At 45.5% G+C, this 22,462-nt stretch overlaps 1 protein-coding gene across 3 annotated transcripts in view; it reads left to right on the forward strand.

The window, feature by feature from the left end:
* ADAMTS17 (ADAM metallopeptidase with thrombospondin type 1 motif 17) overlaps nucleotides 1–22,462 on the forward strand; it is a 1,111,828-nt gene that overhangs the window by 378,240 nt on the left and 711,126 nt on the right. For all 3 annotated transcript variants that reach the window (XM_069625034.1, XM_069625036.1, XM_069625035.1), the window contains exon 8: nucleotides 20,246–20,351. In XM_069625034.1, the coding sequence (XP_069481135.1) occupies nucleotides 20,246–20,351 (106 nt within the window). The remainder of the gene's footprint in view (nucleotides 1–20,245; nucleotides 20,352–22,462) is intronic.

The raw sequence follows: 22,462 nt of genomic DNA on the forward strand, positions 1-22,462 counted from the left end.
CCTACACGTCGGGCGGCAAATACTGGAGGAAATCCTTCGATCAGCGCTAATGCTGTAAACAGTCCGCTGGAGTGAGAAAGCTCCGTGTAAGTCAGGGACGGTACCGTGAATGGAATGGAAGCCATAAATCAGGGACGGTACCGTCCCTGACTTACACAGAGCTTTCTCACTCCAGCGGACTGTTTACAGCATTATCGCTGATCGAAGGATTTCCTCCAGTATTTGCCGCCCGACGTGTAGGATCGACGGCTTCCGATTGATCTCTGGTCTTCTACCTCCTACTACCTTCCAGTAGAGAGCACCCACAGGCATCATTGGAGATGCTATGAAATCTTCATTGTTAATATTTATTTTTCACTGTTAACTTGGTTACGTTGTCATCTATGTACCTCCTGATGAATGTTCCATACTAATTCTAGGAACAGAAACATGTCGAGATATCTCTCTGTATTTTAACCAGAGATACAAATTTATGACACATTGACTCTAACTATTGTAGGGTACTACACCCTTGATTTGATATGTATCGTTCTATGTTTTGTGTGTTTATTTTTATACACTGTTAACTAGTTAGCCAAGCTTGTCACGTAACTTCTGTTCGAGTTTGTTCTTTGTTATAAATTGTTTGTACTGTGGACCGCATTATTTAATTAGTTTTTACCTTTGTGACCTAATAAACCTGATACTTATCTTTTAACTGTGACTGGTCCCCTTGTGGTACTACAATCCTGGGAGTTCTGTGTTTTCTGGCATCTATATTATAGCTTTGTCTCATTCTATAAATATGGATCACCCTGCTTTCAGTCAGACTACAGGATAGAAGAGGGGACGGATTGACCCCACTCCTCGTGCTCGAGGAAAGGCAAGGTAAGAGTGGTCACGCCTCTAGCCATCGATCCCCTTTGTCTCTTAAAGTGAAGCTTTTGGTACATGGGGGAAAGAATATATACCATATCATGAGCAGAATCAGGAAAGACCTTTTTGTGATTAATAGAGGCGGTTGCCATGGAGCTGCTTCATGGGGCATCAATTGAGGATAATTGAGAAGGGGACGTCTTGGGTGTGTTGTGAAATTCGCTTTTCAGGGAGTGCAAGTGAGTGCACCTAGAGAAGGACATTGAATTTCTATTGGTCAGCAGGAACCCAATGGACACATTTGGCTTCCAGTCCTGTGTAATGCGTAAATTCTGGAAGATCCGCTGAGCTCCTCCCACTATAAGCTGGTGACGCACCATCTCTGTCCACCTTGCTGCTCCCCCAAAGTGAGAAAGGTTTTAGAGGCTTGAACACACTCTCGCTCTTTAAAGTACTGATGGTGGATTTGTTTGCAAAGGTGGTACAGAGGATCACAGAACAAGCACAGCCCTGTGTTCCCAGCTTTCTACCCCCACCCCCTGTTCTTTTACTCTTAAAAACCCACCCCAACGGAAATTAACCCTTTACCCTACACATATATGCATTCGATGCATATATTTTTGATGGATAGGTTTCGATGGAAAAGGTTTTGTTGGAAACCTTTTTGCTGGAAACACTAGATACCGTGACTGTGGCTTGTGTCCAGTGGTTTCATCAGCCCAAAGCCTTCTAAAAATGGCACCCTCTCTCCTCCGCAGAAATGTTACCTCCCACAGTAGAAGGCAGAGTCCAAGGATAAGACCACAGGGCGGATGATCGTGCACTGGGCACCAGCACTTGAGGAAAGGGTTGCAGATTCTGGTTGAACTACATCTTGTTTCAATTTTATTGACTTTTGGCAACCAAAATGCCGCCTTGAATGTGGCACGAGTTGGATGGGGGCGGGGCATAACTGAATATTTCATGATTCATTTCCTTTACAGCAAGAAAACTGTGACCAACAAACTCAAAAGCAGAGGCTTATTTATTTATCGCATTTATGTAGCTCCTAGACCCAAAGGTATCACAGCGCTTGTACAGAGTAGGTAAAGCAGATACGTAGTATACAGCCCCAGTGGATAAAGGGCACCAACTAGAAGGAAGCTCAGTCATATTTGTTAAATAACTAGGTCTTCAAGAGTTTTCTGAGGGTGTAGCATGAGTGGTCGTTTCTGATCGTGCTGGAGAGTGAGTTCAAAAGTGCTGCGCCGCCTTGTGGGCAAGTGTCCCGCGAAAGACTATCAAAGAGTTGGCCACCCTATGTGGTGGTGGTGATGTCATCAGAGGGTGTCAGACCGGTGGCAGATCTCGGGCGGTTGTTTTGCAGCAATGGGAGTTTGGCAAGGGTTTTTGCTGTGGGGCCTGTGAGTGGTACGTTACAATGATGATGTTTGCTGCCTATGAGTGTGAGGGCTAGCTTTAGACAGTTGAGTGGAGAGTGGAATTTGAGATGAGTTTGACTGTGTAGCCAATGGAAGAAGAGAGGGTTTGAACATGTGTGGACATAGTTCTGCATCCAGGAAAACACCCAGGGTCTTGACGTGTTTGGGCACTCGGATGACTGCGCCATCTATGGGGATGGCCGTATAACACGGGTCAAGGTTTTTTAGTTGGTGTGGGGGCCTACAATTAGAATCTCCGTCTTGTCATCGTTGAGGCATAAATCGTGCGTGTCCTTCCAGTTTTGGATGGTGCAGTATGTGCACTTTATTGTTTCGCTATCTTGGGTGTAGTTGCCTGAAATGAGCTTCTATGCAGGCCATGGTCTAACTCAAGACCTTGTACCTTGCATACAAATGCCTGGCAGCCAGTGAACCATAGTCCCTAATAGGAAATATATATCTCAGTGCTGGCTCAAGAAAGCCCTACCTGGCTCACAGACCAGCTGCCTGCTGATCCCCAAAACAGCAGTCAAGGCCCAGGGAAACAAAGCACACACTGCAGTCACTCCGCTGCAGTTAACTCCCAGAAGACTTAAGACGAATAAAGTAGAATTTGTATACAGGGCCATTATTTACAATAAAGGGCATAGTGAGAGGTGCCTTCTGCTTCTCGGCACGTTCATGTGGCATAATGCAAAGCAACATGGTTGGGCGATCCTCAGGGACGGGAGGGGACGGGAATTCCACAACTCTGGAATTCCATCCCACTGGATATTAAATCTACACCTACTTTCCAACCCTTCAGAACTAAGGTCATTTCCTGGTTAACCAACAAATAACTGTCCTACCACATATGTATGCACTCCGAATGTCCAATTTTATGTATATTGTTTGAATACTATTATCTATGCCCTATCAATACTGTACTATTGTCTTTTACCTGTAACCTGATGTTCAAAGCGCATATATACCCCCGGGTCAAGAGCGCTATATAAATAAATAAACAAACAAACAAACAAACAAGGGCAACGCGGCTTTCTTGAAAGCAAGACAACGCGGCGGCGCAACACAGGTTCGATTCTCAATCCCGCGCTTAGTGGTGTTAAGCACGTTATAAATGAACAATAAAATAAATAAATCACTTTTGGTGGGATTGGTGAAAATATGTAACGTGTGCAGCTTTTATAACATACAACATCTATTGGTTCTTGTCCATTTGCACTGTATTTGAAAAACAATGGAGAATGCTCTAGAGAGCCAGGAAACATGGACATGGTTATTCTGGGGGAAAGGGAAAAGTGATGTATGCTGGCAGGAACCCCACGGATAGCCTGGTCTCCCAGGACAGGTATGGATGGACGTTTCTGTACTCGTTGGAGGACAGCTCCCTAGCTGGCGTGATTACCTTTGCAGCTGGCTGATGTCATAAGGTTTGCATTTGCAGAGTTGGAGTAATTTAGGAATTCTCTTTGGAGACACATATGAGCGCACCAGACTCATTAGCGGGCTTCAAGGCCAACAGCTGCAAGCCATTTGCAAGGGAAGAGGCTTCATATGTTGGGCTTAAACAGGTTTTTATGTACCGTGCTGTGAAGGCAAAAGGGCGAGGGCATTTACTGATGTTTATATATATATATATTTAATATTGTACAATCCTTTTTCTAGATGACGCCCATTGTATTTTTGTATTATCCACCTTCTCATTCCTTCTGTGCTTACACCGAAATGCACCATCCCACTGCATTCCTTTCCACTGTTCAATGTTCACCCCTTTTCTCCCCGCAGCCTTGGGTGACTCCCCGCATTCCAACATGCGGCCTAGCATTTTCTAAGTCCCTTTCCCCATGACGTGGGACTGGTTGCATTGTTGCAGAAAACATCCTCCTCCCATTCTTCCCTCTCTCCCCATCATGTTTTAGGATGGCTGCATTGCCGGGCTCTCAATGCTGGCACCCGCAACACGAGACAGGCAGCTTATGCTCTTATCTGATTGCCCCTCCCCCCGGCCCCCACTCCTATGTCAGGAGACGGGTATACCATTCCACATGCAATTTAGATGTTGCCCTTTCATTTCACTGCAGCTCAAAACTAAGGAAAGTCATTTTCTTTTGCTTTTCTTTATTTTTTTTACTTTTTCTTATTTTTTTTTTAAACTTTATTTTTGGATTTTACTCTATTATTTACAACATTTCAAATACATTACAATATCAAAGAAAGAGTAGAATAAAAAAATACAATGCAGTTCACTCCATACCAAGATAAATAATACTACAAAATGCTGCGAGAATAACAAGTCAACAAACAACAGGAAAAGGAATGACAAAATAATTCAATGAATACACAATATCTCTCCGTATTTTTAATGGGTGTTTGCAGTGCGTGAATATATGTGAATGGCTGAACTGTCGAGTAGGGCGAAGCCTCTACGTTGGCGCGCACAGATCTTTATGCGGATGAGGTCGCAATTCTGCCCTTGATTTTTATATTTAATATAAAAATACATATATTTATTTCATAGCTTGGGTGGAAAATAAGAGCCCTGCATTACTCCTTGTTGCCACTTGGAAACCATTGTTTAGCTTGGACAGCCATTGTCATTGGCTGGCTGCTCCAAGATGAGTTGCATCTAGACTTTGAAGGAGGGTGACCAGATGTTGGGCCCTAGTCCCTCAGCTGAAGTGCTGTTGGTTCCCGTTGGTTTTGTTTCATTTTGGCCGTTTCCACTTGCCAGGGCAGATAACTGGAGACTCCTGTCTCGGGGTGGGCACATGCGGCCATACCGTGCTTGGGCTCCTCGAAACACCTGCGAGAGGGAAATACAATGGCAAGTTGTGGCACTTTAGTCCTAAAACTGGGGTACGCTTGGTATTAGGGGCTGCCTCGAACCATTTGAAAGTGCCTTCCCATCCCAGTAGGAGCGGGCAAAATACAGCACTCCACCTTCACCCCACTTCTGCCCCCGCCCCCAACACGTATAAGCACCATTGAAAAGGCAAGAAGAAGGAAAGGACTTACCCAGGAGTGTTGAAAACGAATGGTCAGTCAGGTCAGAGAAAGCCTCCATGGCCTCCGCACTTCCAGCACAAACAGGCACAACAATCAATCTTTGCATATTCATGTGTGACTGCCTGTCCTCTGGAATCCTTTGTACAGGCCTCTGGTTAGGGCTGTACAACCATCTAACCCTGTGGTGGAGCGGTAAGCCCACCTACGGAAAAACCAGAATGTCTTTGAGGTTGGTAGGCTTAGCAGCGCAGTCGGGCTTACCTTCAGGAGGGGCGGGGGGCAGAGCCACTAGGAAAGATCAGTTTGCACACACAGATAACCAATGAAACACCCCAGACTGGTATCCTGAAAAAAATACACACTTTATCAGGGTAACTCAAAAACCTGTAACCGGTTTACAAATAAATACTTTAGCATACATAACACAAGATGTAATCAGACGTGGACTCCTTGCTCTCTGGGCTCAGAAAGGCACAGCTTCACCTCACTGATGAGGCCCAACAAGGCTGAAACACGTGTATGGGGTTGCTGGTGGTACTCTTGTTCGGAGAGGAATTGCCATAGCATTTCGGTGCAGGACTTCCCATGTGGGCGGGACAAAGACTGATATGCAAATGGATATTTCCCATCTGTGAAAGATACAGTGAGCAAACAGCGTGTGCTGCAACCTCTCATCTCAGAACAGGTTATCATGCCATGTTCTTTCTGGAGAAGAGCGCCTGCTACCTTTTTTTGCAAGATTTAATCAGTGTATGTGCAGAAAACAATAACTGTCATCAAAGGCCAGTCTCCCCTCGCAACTGTACACATATGAGGTCACAGATTAGCGATAGACTCTATGCACAGTCTAAAGAGGGGGAGACAAGGTGAACCCAGACGTAGAAATATTCGACATTGTCATAGTCACAATCAGTAACTTGATTACCACACAAACAATGTTCTCAGTTGTTTCTGGATTTCTAGCACAAAGGAACTTGGGTGATCCGAATGTTCACCATGGTATCTCGCCTTTACTTTGCCTTAACATGTCTTCCATCTTTACTTCTTCTAACTTCACTTTGCCAGACATTTAATTCTTCATGCATTTACTTCTTCTTACCTTTACTTCATCTTCATCTTCACGTTGTCAGAGTGGCAATGGATATGGTAAGGTTAGCTGTAAGGTTAGGGTTGGGGACTCTTAGCTCCAGGGACCCAAAGAGAGACCAGAGCAAATGTTGCTGTCCAGGTAGGTACGTGTTTGTGACTTCAAGAGGAATTGATGGTAAGTATTTCCAGTTCCCCAAGATTCACAGGGCAAAGTCAATGGCGGCTCTGTTGTACTGGGGGAGGCCAGGAAAGTCCACGTCTCTTCACAGGTAATTGTAATTTGTAATTGTAATGGGTTATTTAAAACGCGCTTAATACCCAGAGTTAGGGATCGAGCCTGTGTAGCTCTGCATCGTCTTGCTTCCAAGATGAGCGCGTTGCCCCTGAACTATCCTCCCGAGGTACAGAGATAGCAGCAACCACCCCAGAGGAGAACCAGGTCCAGGAGGATGATTTGGCAACTCCAGAAGAAGACGCTGCCCAGCAGAATTGTACTCCCCAATCCAAGTCAAGGGGGAATCATGGTTTGAAAATAACTGCAGAGACATCCACCCTCGGACCACCGGGACCCTTGAAGGTAAATTTAAGGAATAACGCCCCTACCCATAGCCCAGAAGTACACACCTACGGCGTTGGTTCCTTAAAACACCATTCCAGGAAGATGGAACAACTCAATAAGTAACACTCTTCTTTTACAGAGGATGGGAATTAATCTGGTCACCCAGGGATTTGAATCTGAAGCTTGCAGTGACCCAAAAGGCCCAAAAGATGTATAATATGCCTTCTCAGCAGTGGGACCCACCATCCAGACACAAAAGCAGTGATGGTGATTGCACCAGGAAGACTGGGGTGCCCAGCCAAGCAGGTGCCCACAGCTGGACAGTCAAGAGGAGGGCACTACTCCAGCAAACAGTCCCAGAGACAATCGTGAGGGCCGCCCAAGAGAACCCAGAGGAGCAGATAGGGTTGTGCAGTGGCGCATCAACAGCCTTGTTGGAGGCCAAAGCTTCCTCCACCAAGGTGGCAGGCCCCCGTGGTAAACAGCAAGAAGCGGCAGTGAAAAGGCCCAGACCATGGTCTCAAAATGGAAGGGAGGATCCAGCCAGCAAGAGGACCAGCACCAGGAAGTAGCCAGCCTAGGATAGACGTTCAGCAACCGAAACTGAACACACCAGTCATTGCCAAAATCTTCTAGCAGGTAAGTCTGCCTTCAAAACATCTGCCAGAATTGAGGGATGGGTCCAGGTCTCACAAATAACCCACACACTCAGGGTCTGTCCTGCGGCACACGCACCATTTGCACAAAATGTGCCAAAAGCAAAGCGAGAGGCTGCCCTCCAATGAGGCTGGCCTCTATTATCCACCCATCACCCAGGCCCTCCCCATAGGATGTGTGTTGGCTAATCCCATGCCAAGGACCAGCTGAAACTGGCCAAAGCCACTATGGGGGTGGGGGTTTGCCATGCAGGCTTGCAAAGAGCCCATATGTTCAAAATGGCTTTTGCTACATCTGCTTTGTGGTTTACTTAGATATAGGAAGCCCAAATAACAAAATGGACATGAGTAGGTCTTACAAAAATACATTGGTACACCTTTGGCTACCAAAAAGGTACATTGGGCTCCCAATGCAGTGAAATGGCTTGCACCCCATAGCTCCCACCAGTCTACTCTACAGAACCAATGCAGAGTGATAGAATCAAGCTTGAGCAAACATGGGGGGGCTGCCCTTGGGGTCTTATGGATCACCAAAGCACCATATACTTTATAAGAGTAATAAAGTGTTGCAGGAGGACTTCAGTAGAAGTCCCTCTGACCAAAATAATAGGGACGAGATTCAAAACGATAGAGCGGGAAAAAGCAAAAGGTACAGTGGACGGTGGAAAGATTCAGCAGGAACCCCAAAAAATGAATTCTGCTCTAGCAGTTGGTAATATGGAATGTTCCTTAAATGTAGCAAGATCAAGATTATGACAGTTGGCAAAGGGGCATATGGCAGCCCGTCTTTTACTTGGAATTTAGGCGGGGCCCGCTTGGAGCAAATCAAGTACTTAGGCCTCAGTATTAGAGCAACTTCTTCTTTAACCTTTTTAGCAGATGTTAGAGCCCCAAAGGCCTGGCAGAAGTGGCCGTCAATTTGAAAAAGTCATCAACGGTTACGGAGGCTGCTCCATTGAGGCAAAGATTATCGCGTACAAGACATCAATCATTCCTGGCATTTTGTACGCCCTGGAAGTATTTCCAGAGAAGGCGTTGAATTGGCTAACGAAATTGGAGGCTAAAATCTTGCACTCACTGATTGGCCTACCTGGGGCGGTACTGGCAGAGGCTATTAGATTAGAACTCGGCCTGCAGTCTACTGATTTCCCTATGAAAATCTCAGTCTGTATGTCCTGGGCAAAAATCCGATATGGTAGACCAGAGGATGGTACCCTGTTAAGCCTTGCAGTCGGGCACACAAGGAGATGTACCCACAGCATATGGTTTAGGGAACTGGAGAGTGTGGTTTATCGTCATTTTTCAGACATCGGACTGACCTGCGTGCCAGATTCATTGCAGGCGTTCGACCTGCATGCCAGATCCATTGCAGGCGTTAGACCTGCATACCAGATTCACTGCAGGTGTTAGACCTGCGTGCCAGATTGATTGCAGGCGTTAGACCTGCGTGCCAGATTTATTGCAGGCGTTAGACTGGTGTGCCAGGTTCATTGCAGGCGTTAGATCTGCGTGCCAGATTCATTGCAGGCGTTAGACCTTTGTGCCAGATTCATTGCAGGCGTTAGATCTGTGTGCCAGATTCATTGCAGGCATTAGACCTTTGTGCCAGATTCATTGCAGGCGTTAGATCTGCGTGCCAGATTCATTGCAGGCGTTAGACCTTTGTGCCTGATTCATTGCAGGCGTTAGACCTTTGTGCCTGATTCATTGCAGGCGTTATACTTGACCAAATTTGAAAAGAAATCCCGATCCTATGATCGTATACAGTCACTGGATCATTTGGCAAAGCTACACCGATATTCACTATACTCCCAACAAGGAGGGTTTAGTGAAGTCCCGGCGTAGCTATTTGGTCAGATTACAAATACCTGCACTTATCCGATTTATTTTATACCTACTCCTTCAAATATTACCTGTCTTAGAGACCACCGGGGCCTGGAGGGAAATTCCATGGGAGGAACGGCTCTGCAGGCCCTGTCACAAAGAAATGGATACATACCACCATATTCTCATCCAATGCAAAGCACTTAGACTCCGATATCAGAAAGGTTATTTTAAATGTTAATTATATTACACAGATCAGTTCTGGAGCATGATTTTTGGTGGCGAGTCGATCACATATGGCAACACGCGATTGTAAGGATACCTGAATTGTCACATTTTAACATATAAACATTGCTTCTTCTTTTAACGAAGCATTATGAAAATGCATTTTTATATCGTAGTTTGTATGCAATTGATTTATATTGATCTGTGATGAAATGTATACTGTTTTTGATTTTTTCTGGGAGAAAGACATTTTATCAATGACAACGTTTTATACTCGGAGTTGTATGTAAATTATTTTTCTTTTAAAACAGTGTAAAAGGTTCGTCAATGTCCAATCATATGCACTTACACCCACACTGTACAGCTTCGACAAGCTTGAAGCCCTAGGTATCGCCTATACTAACTACGCTGACGATACTCAGGTACTCCTCTCACCTCTCACCGGCTCCTACAATAGAGACGCCGAAGCACTTCATACCATATACACCACCATTCAGGCCTGGATGGCAGCCAATGGCCTCTGCCTCAATGGGGAGAAGACAGAAATCATCATACTAGGTCTAAAAACGACTCCAATTACACTATTTATAATACAATCATCACTGTCTCCGCATCTGTTAAGACCCTAGGGGTCTCCATAGATTCCACACTATATATGACTAGGCAGGTCAGCGCCATCCCCTCCGCCTCAGCACACACCACTAAACTCATAAACGCAATTAAACCATACATATCCAAGCCTAGCTGTCTATCAATAGCCAGAGCCACTATTGGTGCAGAACTAGACCATTGTAATGACCTTCTAGCAGGTACATCTACAAAAAACCTAAACCAACGCCAAGTCACGCAAAACAATGCACTAAGAGCAGCACTAAGCCTTCCCAAAAAGGAACATATTTCCCATGCCAGGCAGGAAGTTCACTGGCTCCCAGTTAAAGAGCGCATCACATTTAAAATCCTCACCCTCACCCACAAATGCCTCAACCTTACAGCGCCATCATATCTATCAGAGACACTAAATCAACCTCTATACGACCTACAAGGACTCGCTACACCAACCAATTACACACTCCACGCATCAACAATGCTAAAGCCGGAGGGTTAGGCTTCCCCCACATAGCCGCCAAGCTATGGAACGCTCTACGCTCAGATATCAGAGCTGAAAACTCTCTCCTTGCCTTCCGAAAAAAACTCAAAACTTCCCTCTTAATCTAGCCCTTTGTATATATTCTCCTGATTAATGCCTGTATTCAAAATTGCTACTGTTCACCACACCTGGAACTAAATAATCTGTCTGTAGCAAGCGTCACAATGCCCCTGGGTTGTTGCGCGCTTTACAAATTCGAATGAAGAAATAAATAAAGAAATAAAGAAATCCCAAAAAATAAATACAAAAATGTTACAAGGAAGGTGCCTAACACATATACATGCTTTCAAATTATTTTTGATATTTTGCCCTAAATCACTTAATGTGATATTCCTACCAGCAAGCTATGCCATGTGTGAGTTAATCAGTAAAGCACCCTTTCTTGCAAAGATACACGATGTCCCCTTAATTCTAGAAATCATTTTCATCTATGTATTACATGTATTGCGTGTTTCTATATATTGGAAACGTAATTAAAATGAGATATAGTACATTCATGAACATATCTTAAAGGTATGTATATGATTTGAAAACCTCCTGTATCTCCCCAAATCCCCCTATGTTATTTATTACCCCAAACCCACCCCCACATATATTTGCAGTCAAAAAGGCTGCAACAAATTCAGCCAAATCGGTCGCTGGCAATTCGGCCCCGGTCATCTTGGGTAATACCTCTTAAAGTGCTAATAGTGGCATTTTACAACAAACACAGCGTAAAACATTTGATGAGACTCTCTAACGCCTGTTGTACATAAATGCCTAACTACTGTGCAAAAAATTCAAAATGTCAACAAACGGATGTGCCAATATAAATGGTAATTCCTCCTGGGGTTACCGTCTAGAAGAAGCATCGCTCTTACAAATCTACAACTATTGTTCTTCTAATATCGCACTGTTGCACCATACCTATTAGTGCTGTGCAAATCAGGCAAAACCAGAATTGTGTACAAAATCCTACAGAAAGATAGCTCAGAGGCAATGCGTTTGTCTTGGAAGCAAGATAATATAGCACAACACAGGTTTGAATCCTGATCCCGCCTTTAGAAACCACTCCTGGTACTATTGAAAAAAATACGTTTCTTCATGCATTTTTTTGCAAATTGCTCCAAATAAAAGATATATCAAATGTTGTCTGAATACAACATTCCTTCATTCAATTGACCATATCACCGTTGTATAATCTATATAATTCCATATGTGACCAAGGTCCAGTCGGGGTCTACGTCTCCAACAATTGGAATCTGTGAGTTGGTGCTGGGGGTGCGTCTCCGACCATAAAGGTTGGTGCAGGTGGTGGAAGTCCAAACTAGATGGGTGTATAGGAGAGGAGGGCACCCACTCTCACGGGATATTTCAGCAATCTAGTTCAGCAGGGCTGGGAATGGGGGGGCCCTCTGTCAAAGGAAATAGGAGTGGTCAGAAAGGAGTAGTCTTATGTTTATGGATTGGCATTTCATTAACGAGACTGCCTGCGGATATATAAATATGCTTACTGAATCACTAACCATATAGTGGGACCCCATGCGGAGTGGGTCTAGAGTGTCACAAAGGCAGACAAATTGTGCATTTCTAATGTTATTGTTCCAAGGGGCTCTTACTCCATCTGGAACTGTGGAAAAAAGAGATATAACTAGCTTACTAAAATCGATAGGTTTAGCGGACGGACTGAATGAAATATCGTACAGAGGGCTCTGACTACCTTCCTGCTAAACGTGGAATTCACGTACCTTGCTGTAATGCCTTGCAAGTACGTTCCTCTGGAAGTCGATCTATATGCGTCTCATTCCTAGAATAGGAAAAAGACATATTGTACGGCCTCATGTGCGCTAGACCGCATATTGCTATGCAACCTTTATTGGCTTACCGGCCCCTTTATTTATTTATTTGGAAGGTGCCGAAAGCCAGTGGGCATCGGGGCGCCCCTAACACTCACATGGCAGGACGACCATCAAGGAACAGGACAAAAGGGGAGAATAAAATCGGGGAAGGGTCGATCACTTAAAAAGATAAATTTTCAAAGCTTTTCTGCAATTTCCTAGTGCCTCTTCTGACCTCAAAGTAATGGGGAGAGCACTCCAAAAGATTGCAGCCTTAACAGGAAAAGATCTGCCAAGTCCATTAGTACGTCTGTGACCAGGGCAGATAATCTGCTTCTGTCCAGCAGAGCGCAGATTTCTTGGAGGGCAATATTGTGGAAAAGATGATTTTAGATAAGCGGGGGCTTGTCCAGAGATACATTTGAAAACCATATTTCCTGTCTTAAACAGGATTCTTTCCTTGACAGGAAACCAGTGAAGCTTATGTCAGTGATTGGAGATGTTAGCACACCTAGCAACCTTTTTAATGATACGTACAGCATCGTTTCACATAACCTAACATTTTTTTAGGAATGAGTTTCAGGCTCCAATCAATAGGGAGTTACATTAATCTAACCTTGAGTTGATTGACACTCGAGATAGGGCAGCACTGTTCTCTTCTGCAATGTGTGGATACATGTTTCTCAGAAAATGCAGCTGGTAATTACAATTTTGGATCAGCTGATTGACATGTGCCTCGGAACTCAGAACTATGCTGCTCTTACCTGCCCAGTGAAATGTATAATGCGTGAGTGATCGCGTTCTCAGCATAACATTGCCTGACCGTGCGGCCATGCCGATTAGTGCTTATATCTAGTCACCGGCAGTAAAGCCTTTCAAGTTGCATCTAGCGTGATGACATGTACCTCAGATATGGTTGCGTGGAACTACTAGAACGTCGCTCGATACAGCTTGCAGGATGATCGAGTGTAGGAAAACAAGTTAGATTTTCAGGATACCCCTCATTAATAATTGAGATAAGTGTATATACAATGATTCTCAATGTATGCAAATTTGTTCTCATGAACATTAATGAGGGATATCTTGAAAACCTGTCAGAATACCGTCCCTCGAGGCCTGGAGTTGGACAACCCTAATCTAGTCTATTGCATAATGCACAGCTGTGTTGTCAGTAAATGTAAATCGAATGTGCCCAGTGTGACTGCAACGTTCACGTTCTAAACCGTTTGCGAGGAACTAGTCCCATAAAAACCCCCAATCTAGGACTGAAACTCATGATACATCGTCCGCACCCTGAATGTGTAACTTAAATGGGAATCAGGATGTAATGGGAAGTCGTTCATTGAGACCCGATATATGACTGCAGAATGTATGTATCCACAATGCCTCTTTGGGTAATAGTGCATTTGTGACGTTCCTGGATGAGGTGACTACCTCCCGCACCCATCACCGGATGCCATCCGGACCATGATGGTATTCCATAACCTTTGCCACCAAGGGCGCTATGGCATTTTTGCACCTGATTTTTGAGCGATTCTTTTGTCGGCCATGTTTGGTGCGTTTCTGGTAACCTGGAATGGTCGTGTGCGAAAATATGGATTGCTCTTGAAAAAATGGTTAATAATTTGGGACACTCTTGAATAAACGACTAATAACGTGGCATTCGCTTCCATGAATGGGTGTTCTTCTGCAATACATTGGTGTGAATAGTTGGTCATCTGAACCGGTTTTATGTGAACAGTTAGTAATCTGGGGTGTAATCAAGCTAATGGCTGATCCGGGCTGGGAGGATAGCTCAGGGGCAACGTGTGTGTCTGGCAAGCAATACAACGCAGAGTAGCACAGGTTAAATTCCCAGCTCTGCTCTTAGAGTCTGGTCTCTGGTATTAAGCGTATTATAAAAAGCAAATTAATTAATGGTTGGGAACTACAATTGTCCTGTGCAAATCGTTGCCACACTCGTGGCCGAATATTTGTCATTCTGGAATGGTCTTGCATGAATGATAGTTACTTTTGAAGGTCTCTTTTAATAGGCTCGTAATATGCAGCACTCTTGAATTTATTATTAGTAATGTAGAATTGTGCCTGAATGTTTTGTAAACTGTTTGGTGCGAATGGTTGGTGGTTCAGAATGCTCCTCTGTCTGTGGTTGTAGCGTTCAACACTCTAATTTTGGTCATCTTTCACGCTGTAGTGTGAGTGGTTGGTAATGTGGAAACACTCTTAAATGACTGGGCTGTTCGCTTCTCTGCTCTTGCCTGCAGAGTTGCTAAACTTGCACACTCTTGTTTGAATGGTTGGAAATCTGAAACATTCTTGTGTGTTTGGTTGGTAATTGATTAGGTCCCTGCTTTAGTGGTTTGTAATCTGGAATGGTCTTGCATGTATGAATGAGGTGAAATAACCCCTGGCGGTGGCCGACACTACCGGTAAGTGTGGGTCCCTTAACGCTAGCGGCAGTGCTGTTACCAATAGGGTCGGTCCACCGCGTTACATCACCATTAGCTCCCGTGAAAAACCACATGCGGGTGCTAAAGACTTAAATAAATAATTTTAAAAAACTAATAGAGTCCTGCAAAGTGGGTTCTAAGAGAAGGAGTCTATTTTCGGTTTCATTGTGTTGATGTAATCAATACTGAAAGCAGACTCCCTGCCATGGAAGCAATGTATCATTTCTTATAGGTCATTGATTATGCGCCTATACACCTGTGTGTCAAGGCTCAACAAGGTGGGGGGCGGGAGGTGGAATGATCCTACTAGGCCTTGTATATTCAGATCATGCACTTGCTGGTTATTTATAACGCGCTTGGTTTCAAGCACGGGTCCGGGATTCAAACTTCTGTTGCTCCGAGTGGTCTTGCTTCCAAAACCTGTGCGTTGCCACAGAGATCTCATTTTTCGCATAATTCTTTTCAACCTTTAGCACCCATTTGTGCTTTTCTGCTGGTCCTAAAGGTGGCGTGGATCAGATGGCGCTAGGGAGGCACAGGGTGTGGGTGGGTGTGCCTGGAAAGCAGACTTGTGCCAGTTAACACAGCCTATCTGATTGGCTAGCGAGCCCTTCCGGGGTGCTAATGGGTGGTATTTTGGCGCACCCATGCCTCAGTGGGTTGTACTCTACGCTCTTGCATTAATAGTTGCACATGTTTCACACTATTGCATGAATGTTTGGGAATCAGGAATATCGTTGGCTGACATTCCTGTAATGTGAAACACTTCTGCATTAATGGCTAGGAATCTAGAACATGTAGGCATGAATGGTTTGCAATCTGGTAGGGTCTACCCTTGCTTAGTTAGTAGTGGCCGTCCAAATCTAAGGAAAGCTTTGTGAATATCTGCAGAAAGATTCTGCGGACTTGGAAATTCCATAGTTAGAGCTGGAAAATCTGCTGGGCCTGTCCAAACATTGAGAAATCTACAGGCTACTTCTAAAATCTGCTGAGAATTTTGAAGATGTGTACTCATGCGAAATCTTAATTTTCTGCAGTAGAATCTGCTCTGCAGATTTGGACTGTCATTAGTTATTGAGGGACTTTTCCCTGAGCGGCCAGTAACCTGGAAGGCACTTGCATGCATGTGTTGGCAATATGGAATATTATTTGCTATTCGCACCCGGGGAAGTGTGAGGAACCAGTCAGGTAGCTGGAACAGCGGGTGAGGATACACATTGTCCACCGGCTGTTCCAGCCACCCGAGGCCCATCGCCGGGTGGCGCAATTTCTTTATTTTTATTGGGGAGACAACAGTTTTACATCTCCCCATCTCCCCACCCAAAACAATCCAAACCTCTTCCTCACACACTTACCCGGTGGACCAGAGCTTTGTGCTCCAGTCACGGCGCTCCTCCCACTCCTGGCCGCTGCCATAGAAATTGAAAAGGGATTTAGTGCTTTTCCCTACGGCAGCAGCCATCTTTGTTTCTTTTTTTTTCATCTGGAGATTGCCATCAATTGCACACCAATCTCCGGAGGGAAAAAAAAACAAGCGATTCCAGACACAGTGGAACCCCAGGGTGCGAATGGCTTTCCCTCCGGACTATCTGGGCTCGGGCTGGGGGCATGTCCCCCCCCCCAACACAGCTGGGGTGAAAGCCATAATCTTAACTGTTTTGCATGAGCAGTTAGTAATCTAGAATGCTTTGGCGTGAATCATGCTAATCTGGAAAGGTTTTGTGGGAATGGTTGATGCTTTTGAATGCTCAATGTTCCTTAGTAGTCTGGCTCAGTGTTATGTGAATGGCTTGGAATCCAGAACACTAATACGTGAGCAATGGGTCATCTTCTACTTTCCCGAGTGCGCAGTTGGTTGCTTGAGAAGGGAGGGAAAAGTGCTATTTTGCAAATTTCTGAAGCAATATAAATCGAACGCCTCGCACGTGTGCCTGCGACATACGCATGCGCAGGCATTGCGCATTTCTCGGGCTCACACATTCACCTATAATTAAATTCTCTCACAGTCAAGTTCTTTACATGTTAGTGTTAGAGGAGCTCTTTCCAATTATGGAGTCGGAAAGTTGCAGCCCCGCGTGGGTAAACAGCCTGTGCAGGGATGTGCTGAATTGAAAGCTTTTGCTAAGCACCCCCCCCCCCCTCCCAGCTGAGCAAGCAGGTCTCTGGCGCCTGATAAACACTCGTAGAGTGTATATATACAAAGCCGGAGTTCTCCAAGAATAGACCGGAAAGGGCGGGGCACAAGGAGGAGCACTTCCCTCTGCCGTGCACTTGGGAATTCTGAACAGATCCCGGGCCCATTTCACAAAGACCTTGTGTGTCCAAAGCGAGTTCGCAAGGGAGAAGAAGCACACATTTTTCAATGCATCTGTTATAATGTGCAAAAGCAAAACAACGGGCTGCAACTCCCCTCAGTGACTTAGAAGCTCTTCGGGTGCCCCCAAGCCACCATTGGTAATTGTGGTTTGTCACCCCTCCTGGGAGCATGGTAGCTCCCAGGACTTGTGTAATGGTCACATGGTGCTAACCATGTGACCAACCTAATAAATGGGATGAGCCGCTTCCGGCTCGTCTGTCGAACAAAAGAACTGACTCCTGTGTCGTGGGTGATGTACACCATGCTGGTGCAGCGCAGCATGCCAAGGGCCTGCCACGTGGCCCGGCATGAGGATGGTGCCCGTGCTAGGCAACACTGCCTCAATTAAATGTCCATGCCGTGTGACCACAGCGACTGGGACGACCCCGGCCTCTGTGCCCCAGAGTCGGGGCTGATGTGTGCTGGGTGCCTCCAGCCAAGGTACGTGGCTACGGTGCTCCGGAACTCAGGAGGCCGCAGGGTGCCCCCTGCGGTCCGCCCTCTTACTGTATTATGCGTCCGGTGCTCCGGATACCGTAGCGTGCCACCTACGGTTCGCCCCCCTGCATGACAGCAGCGGGTGTTGGCCTGGTGATCCAGGTGCTCAGAGGGGCCTGCCCGGAAGGCAAGGGGCAGGCCTCCAACAGTAATCAAGGGAATTGTATGCAGGGGCAACATGTGCAACAAGGGAAACTCAACGGCACCACACACAGTCTGCACCTGCAGCCCTTTGTGAATTAGGCCATTTTAGTTTTGTATTGCTCAGAACGGCAGATGTTGTGGATTCCGGGAAAGTGGTATCACTCAAAGGTACTCACTTACCCACCTGTTAGTTGATTGCTCTAACTCAGGGTTGTCCATCTCCAGGCCTCGAGGGCTGGATCAATTCCGGGTTTTCAGGATACCCCTCATTAATATTCATGAGATAAAATTGCATACAATGGTTCAAAATGTAATCACATGTATCCTCATCAATATTAATGAGGGATATCCTGAAAACCCATCAGGATTATGGGCCTCATTACGACTTTGGAGGTAGCCATGGCGCTGTTAGCGCCATGGCTGCCTCCAAAATCGTGTACGGGACCGATCTGGTGGAGTGGGGACTTACCGGGACATTTCGCCCTTGGCGGACCCAGTAAGTCCCCATTCCAAAAGCCATTCCCCATTCCCATTTGAGCCCCTATAGGGCTCAATGGGAATGGGGAAGCCGCTAATTATGGACCTGCTATTAGCAGGCCCGTAATTAGCGGCCTGGTCCCCTAACGGGACCCGGAATGGACGTGTGGTCCGACCACACGTCCCTTGCGGTTCCTGCCAAGGGACCTCGGAATTGGGCGGTAGGGGATTACCAGCACCGGTCTCCTTGCCGGTGCCCGGTATCCCTTACCGCCCACCTCGGAATGAGGCCCTATGTCTCTCGAGGCCCAGAGTTGGACAACCCGGCCTAAATTAAAGCTCCTGCTAATGGCATGGAGCAGGCCTGTACTTATAAAGTTTGACTCCTGCGGCAGGGCTGACACAACCCTTCAGCCTTCAGAGGGCGGTGTGGGGGTTGGTGAATTGTGTACCATTAATGGCGTAATAATAACACCTGTTAAGCTATACCACAGCGCAAATGATTCTAGCTAGGCAAGGATCAACCCGGTCTGTGTTTAAGCAGCCCAGAAAAATGGCTTGTGAGCTACAGGGCAGGCACACGCTCTGCATTACGCTGTGCTTCTACATGCTCATTTAGTGTCAAAACGTACCCCACATTGGGATTTTGGGTCTCTGTTGGGATTTTACCCAATGAAGGACGCAACACCGGCTCAATGGAACACCTTTACCTTTGCTCGGTAGCTACACAGGAACTAACTCCTCCCCTTCCCCTTTCTCCTCCCGCATCCCGCCTTGTGTCCTGTCTCTGCCTTAAAGGTGCAGAGACCCGTACAATCACCCCCAGACAAATATTCTGGTGTCAGGGTCAGCACTCTTCCACCAGGCGCATGGGCTTCCTAATGGTGCGCTGTGAGCGCGTCCGCATTCCGCTGGGTCCTGCTGCTCCGGATCTCTAGGCAGGCCTGGCAGTGCTTTTCGTCCTTCCTCTGGGGGAACCCACGAATCATCTCTGGGCTCTCTTGACTCAGGGGCATGTTCTGGCGGGAGCCCTTTTGATGAGGTGATTAAATTGTGAGCTGTTCCTCGTTATTTCTTGGGGCGCGTTTTGTGCTGTCACCATGGATCCTTTGAGGGCTACCACCTTCAGGGCATTTGGCTAGTACCTTGCATCCATCTTCCTGTTCATGGCCTGTCTCACCAAGACCTCATCCCCGGTTAGGAATTCTTCGGGGGCTGCTCTCCTTTTGATGTCGGTGTCCAGCTTGGCCCGTTCTTTCCCCATGATGTCATTATGATCTCATCGTCCCCTCTCTCTTGATCACCTGTGTTTCTCACTATCCTGGTGTGTACCTTGTAACGCATCATTATTTCTGCCGCTGGCATCATGGGGTGTATTTTGATAGTACCTAAGCATCTTGCACAGTGCTTGGTGTGGGTTTGTAGCTTCGATGTATGATCATCTGTGTTTCTCACGATCCTGGTGTGTACCTTGTAATGCATCATTATTTCTGCTGGTGACCTGTTGGTGGCTTCATGGGGTGTATTTTGATTGTCCCTAAGCATCCTGCACAGTGTGGGTTTGTAGCTTCGATGTATGATAATCCTGATTTCTGCAATAATAGAACCATTTCATCTGCCCATCATGTTATCTATACTCAGTTGAGGGGGGAGGGGTTGGCACCTCCTATACACCATGTATAACGATACAAATATATTGCGTCTCTTCTGTTTCCTGCTAGGAATTGCCTACCTTGGTGGTGTGTGCAGCGCAAAAAGGAAGTGTGTCCTCGCCGAAGACAATGGCTTAAATTTGGCATTCACTATTGCGCATGAACTTGGTCACAAGTAAGTGTCACTATTTCCTTCAAAGGCATAAGGAATGTTTTTGGGTTCACCTTTCTGAAGAGGACAACACATGCTGGCTTTATTAGCTATGATATTATGTACACTGATTTGTCAAAACCTTATTGATCGCTGATAAAAGATCATTGTATTAAAATGTTGTCAATTTCATCACCTTGTCTAGGATAAAACTTAGTTTGGAGCTGTGTGTGATATTATTTGATATCAGTAAATTTGACTGGTGTTTTATGTGCGTTGATCATATAGGTTTTGGAGAGAGCTTCACGATTCATCATAGGGCAAGAGCAAAGCCAGACACCAAGACCAAGATGCGCCTATCACTGGTCATTATGGCCTGTATATGACATACATTTATAAATATGTCTGCAATTTATAAGAAATTTGCATTTGTTTTTTCCCACTCCTCTTGTTTTTAAAACAAATTTGGTACACAGGGAGACTAACTGGAAATAAAGCAATTAAAAATAGTTTTTACTGACAGTAACCAAGCTGGAAATTCAGAAGTCAGAAATAACCTGCTGTGTATAATAATTGAAACATAGATCAAAACAAAATATCTCCAGGTATACTTCAAGGCCAACCCCCCTCTGGGCAGTGATGTCATTTGTATACTTATCTGCATAAATGCTTTTGTACGTTTGCTTACACAAATGTCCTTGTGTCTGGAATAGAATTTCTGTCTGGGAAGACCCCACATTCCTTATTTATTTAAGGTGGCTGGTATACACTGTGCATGTCGCCTTTTGGCTTCTTTGAAGTGCTCAACTTTGGAATTCTCCTAGGTCGGGGTAACAGGAAGTTGCAGACTGATTGACATTGCGGTACAGACACAAAGTCCTTTTGAGGTGTAATGAACGGTCAGATCTAAAGGAGGCAAAGAGGGAATGGGGACATTCTTCTCTTCCTCCTGAGTTCCCAGAGGCTAGCGCCCTTAGGTTTAGGCCCGGTGTGTTCTACAGCCAAGAGCTGGGTACCTTTCCTTATTCATTTGCCCCAATGTTTTGACAAAAACTGGACTGATGCACTAACCTTGGCTCACTGGACTTTAGCTAATGGGTTGGTTCATTGCGGGAACAACACTTTGGTGACTCACAGTCATGTCCCTTGGCAAGCTTTGAATGTGCTTCATAGTCATGAAAATGATATGAAATTTGACCTGGAGCCGTGCTTTGCGTTCAGTGTCTGGGCTGAGGTGGTCCGGCTGAATTAGATGGTGGCAGATGCAGGCTGTTTGGTTGTGGAGTATGTGTGGTTTCTTCAGTCACTTTCTAGGGCTGTTGACTTAGATACTATTGCAATGATCCATTCTGGATAGAACCAAAGTTTTAGTGAGTTTAGTGTGCACTGATGAAGCAGGAGGACCTTCCTCTGAAGTGAAGGTGAAATAGAGCCCATTGGAATAAGGGTTCAATGTCATTTCATCAACGGTTGTAATTTCGATGTTTTTTTTAACAAGTCTTTTTTTACGGAAAAACTAATTAGAAGTTTTTTTTTATTTGGGGTTTTATTTGGGGGTTCCCCCAAACCCTATCGCCTATTGTTGTTTAACTATTCCTTGCTTAACACCCCTTATATACACTTTCCCAACCCCGGGAAGTAAGAAAAACCATCGAAATTACAACCGTCGATGAAAGAGCGCTATACCGGAATAAGATGGGGTGACGGCTTCTGTGTTTTGCAAATTATCAGCATTGCTAATTAGACCAATTTAGTCGTTAATGTCATGCCCTTGCCCACATGCGGTTGTGTTTAATACACTCTGAGACGCTTTCATGGCCGCCTGACTCGCATCCCACCAAACACAATCATTGATGGCTCAAGTGACAGGTGAACACGTGCCGGAGGCATGTGTGGAGGATTCCTCACACAACACACTCTAGAATTCCTGACGAGTTGCAATGCCCAGCGAAGGATGGCGAGTGTGTCTTGAAACTCTACAAAGTCATACACAATCCCACATCTTTAGTCGGATTCTTGTGGAAGTATTCCATGCAGGTTATGTTTGACTTTTTCATTCGAAGCCTTTTGGTATTTTCTAGGACTGTGTGCCTGGAGAAAGCTGTCTCTAGGAATGTGACATGAAGGTATTTTGT

Source organism: Ambystoma mexicanum, chromosome 11 (assembly GCF_040938575.1).
Source record: "Ambystoma mexicanum isolate Mex_15411 chromosome 11, UKY_AmexF1_1, whole genome shotgun sequence".
Taxonomy (NCBI): domain Eukaryota; kingdom Metazoa; phylum Chordata; class Amphibia; order Caudata; family Ambystomatidae; genus Ambystoma; species Ambystoma mexicanum.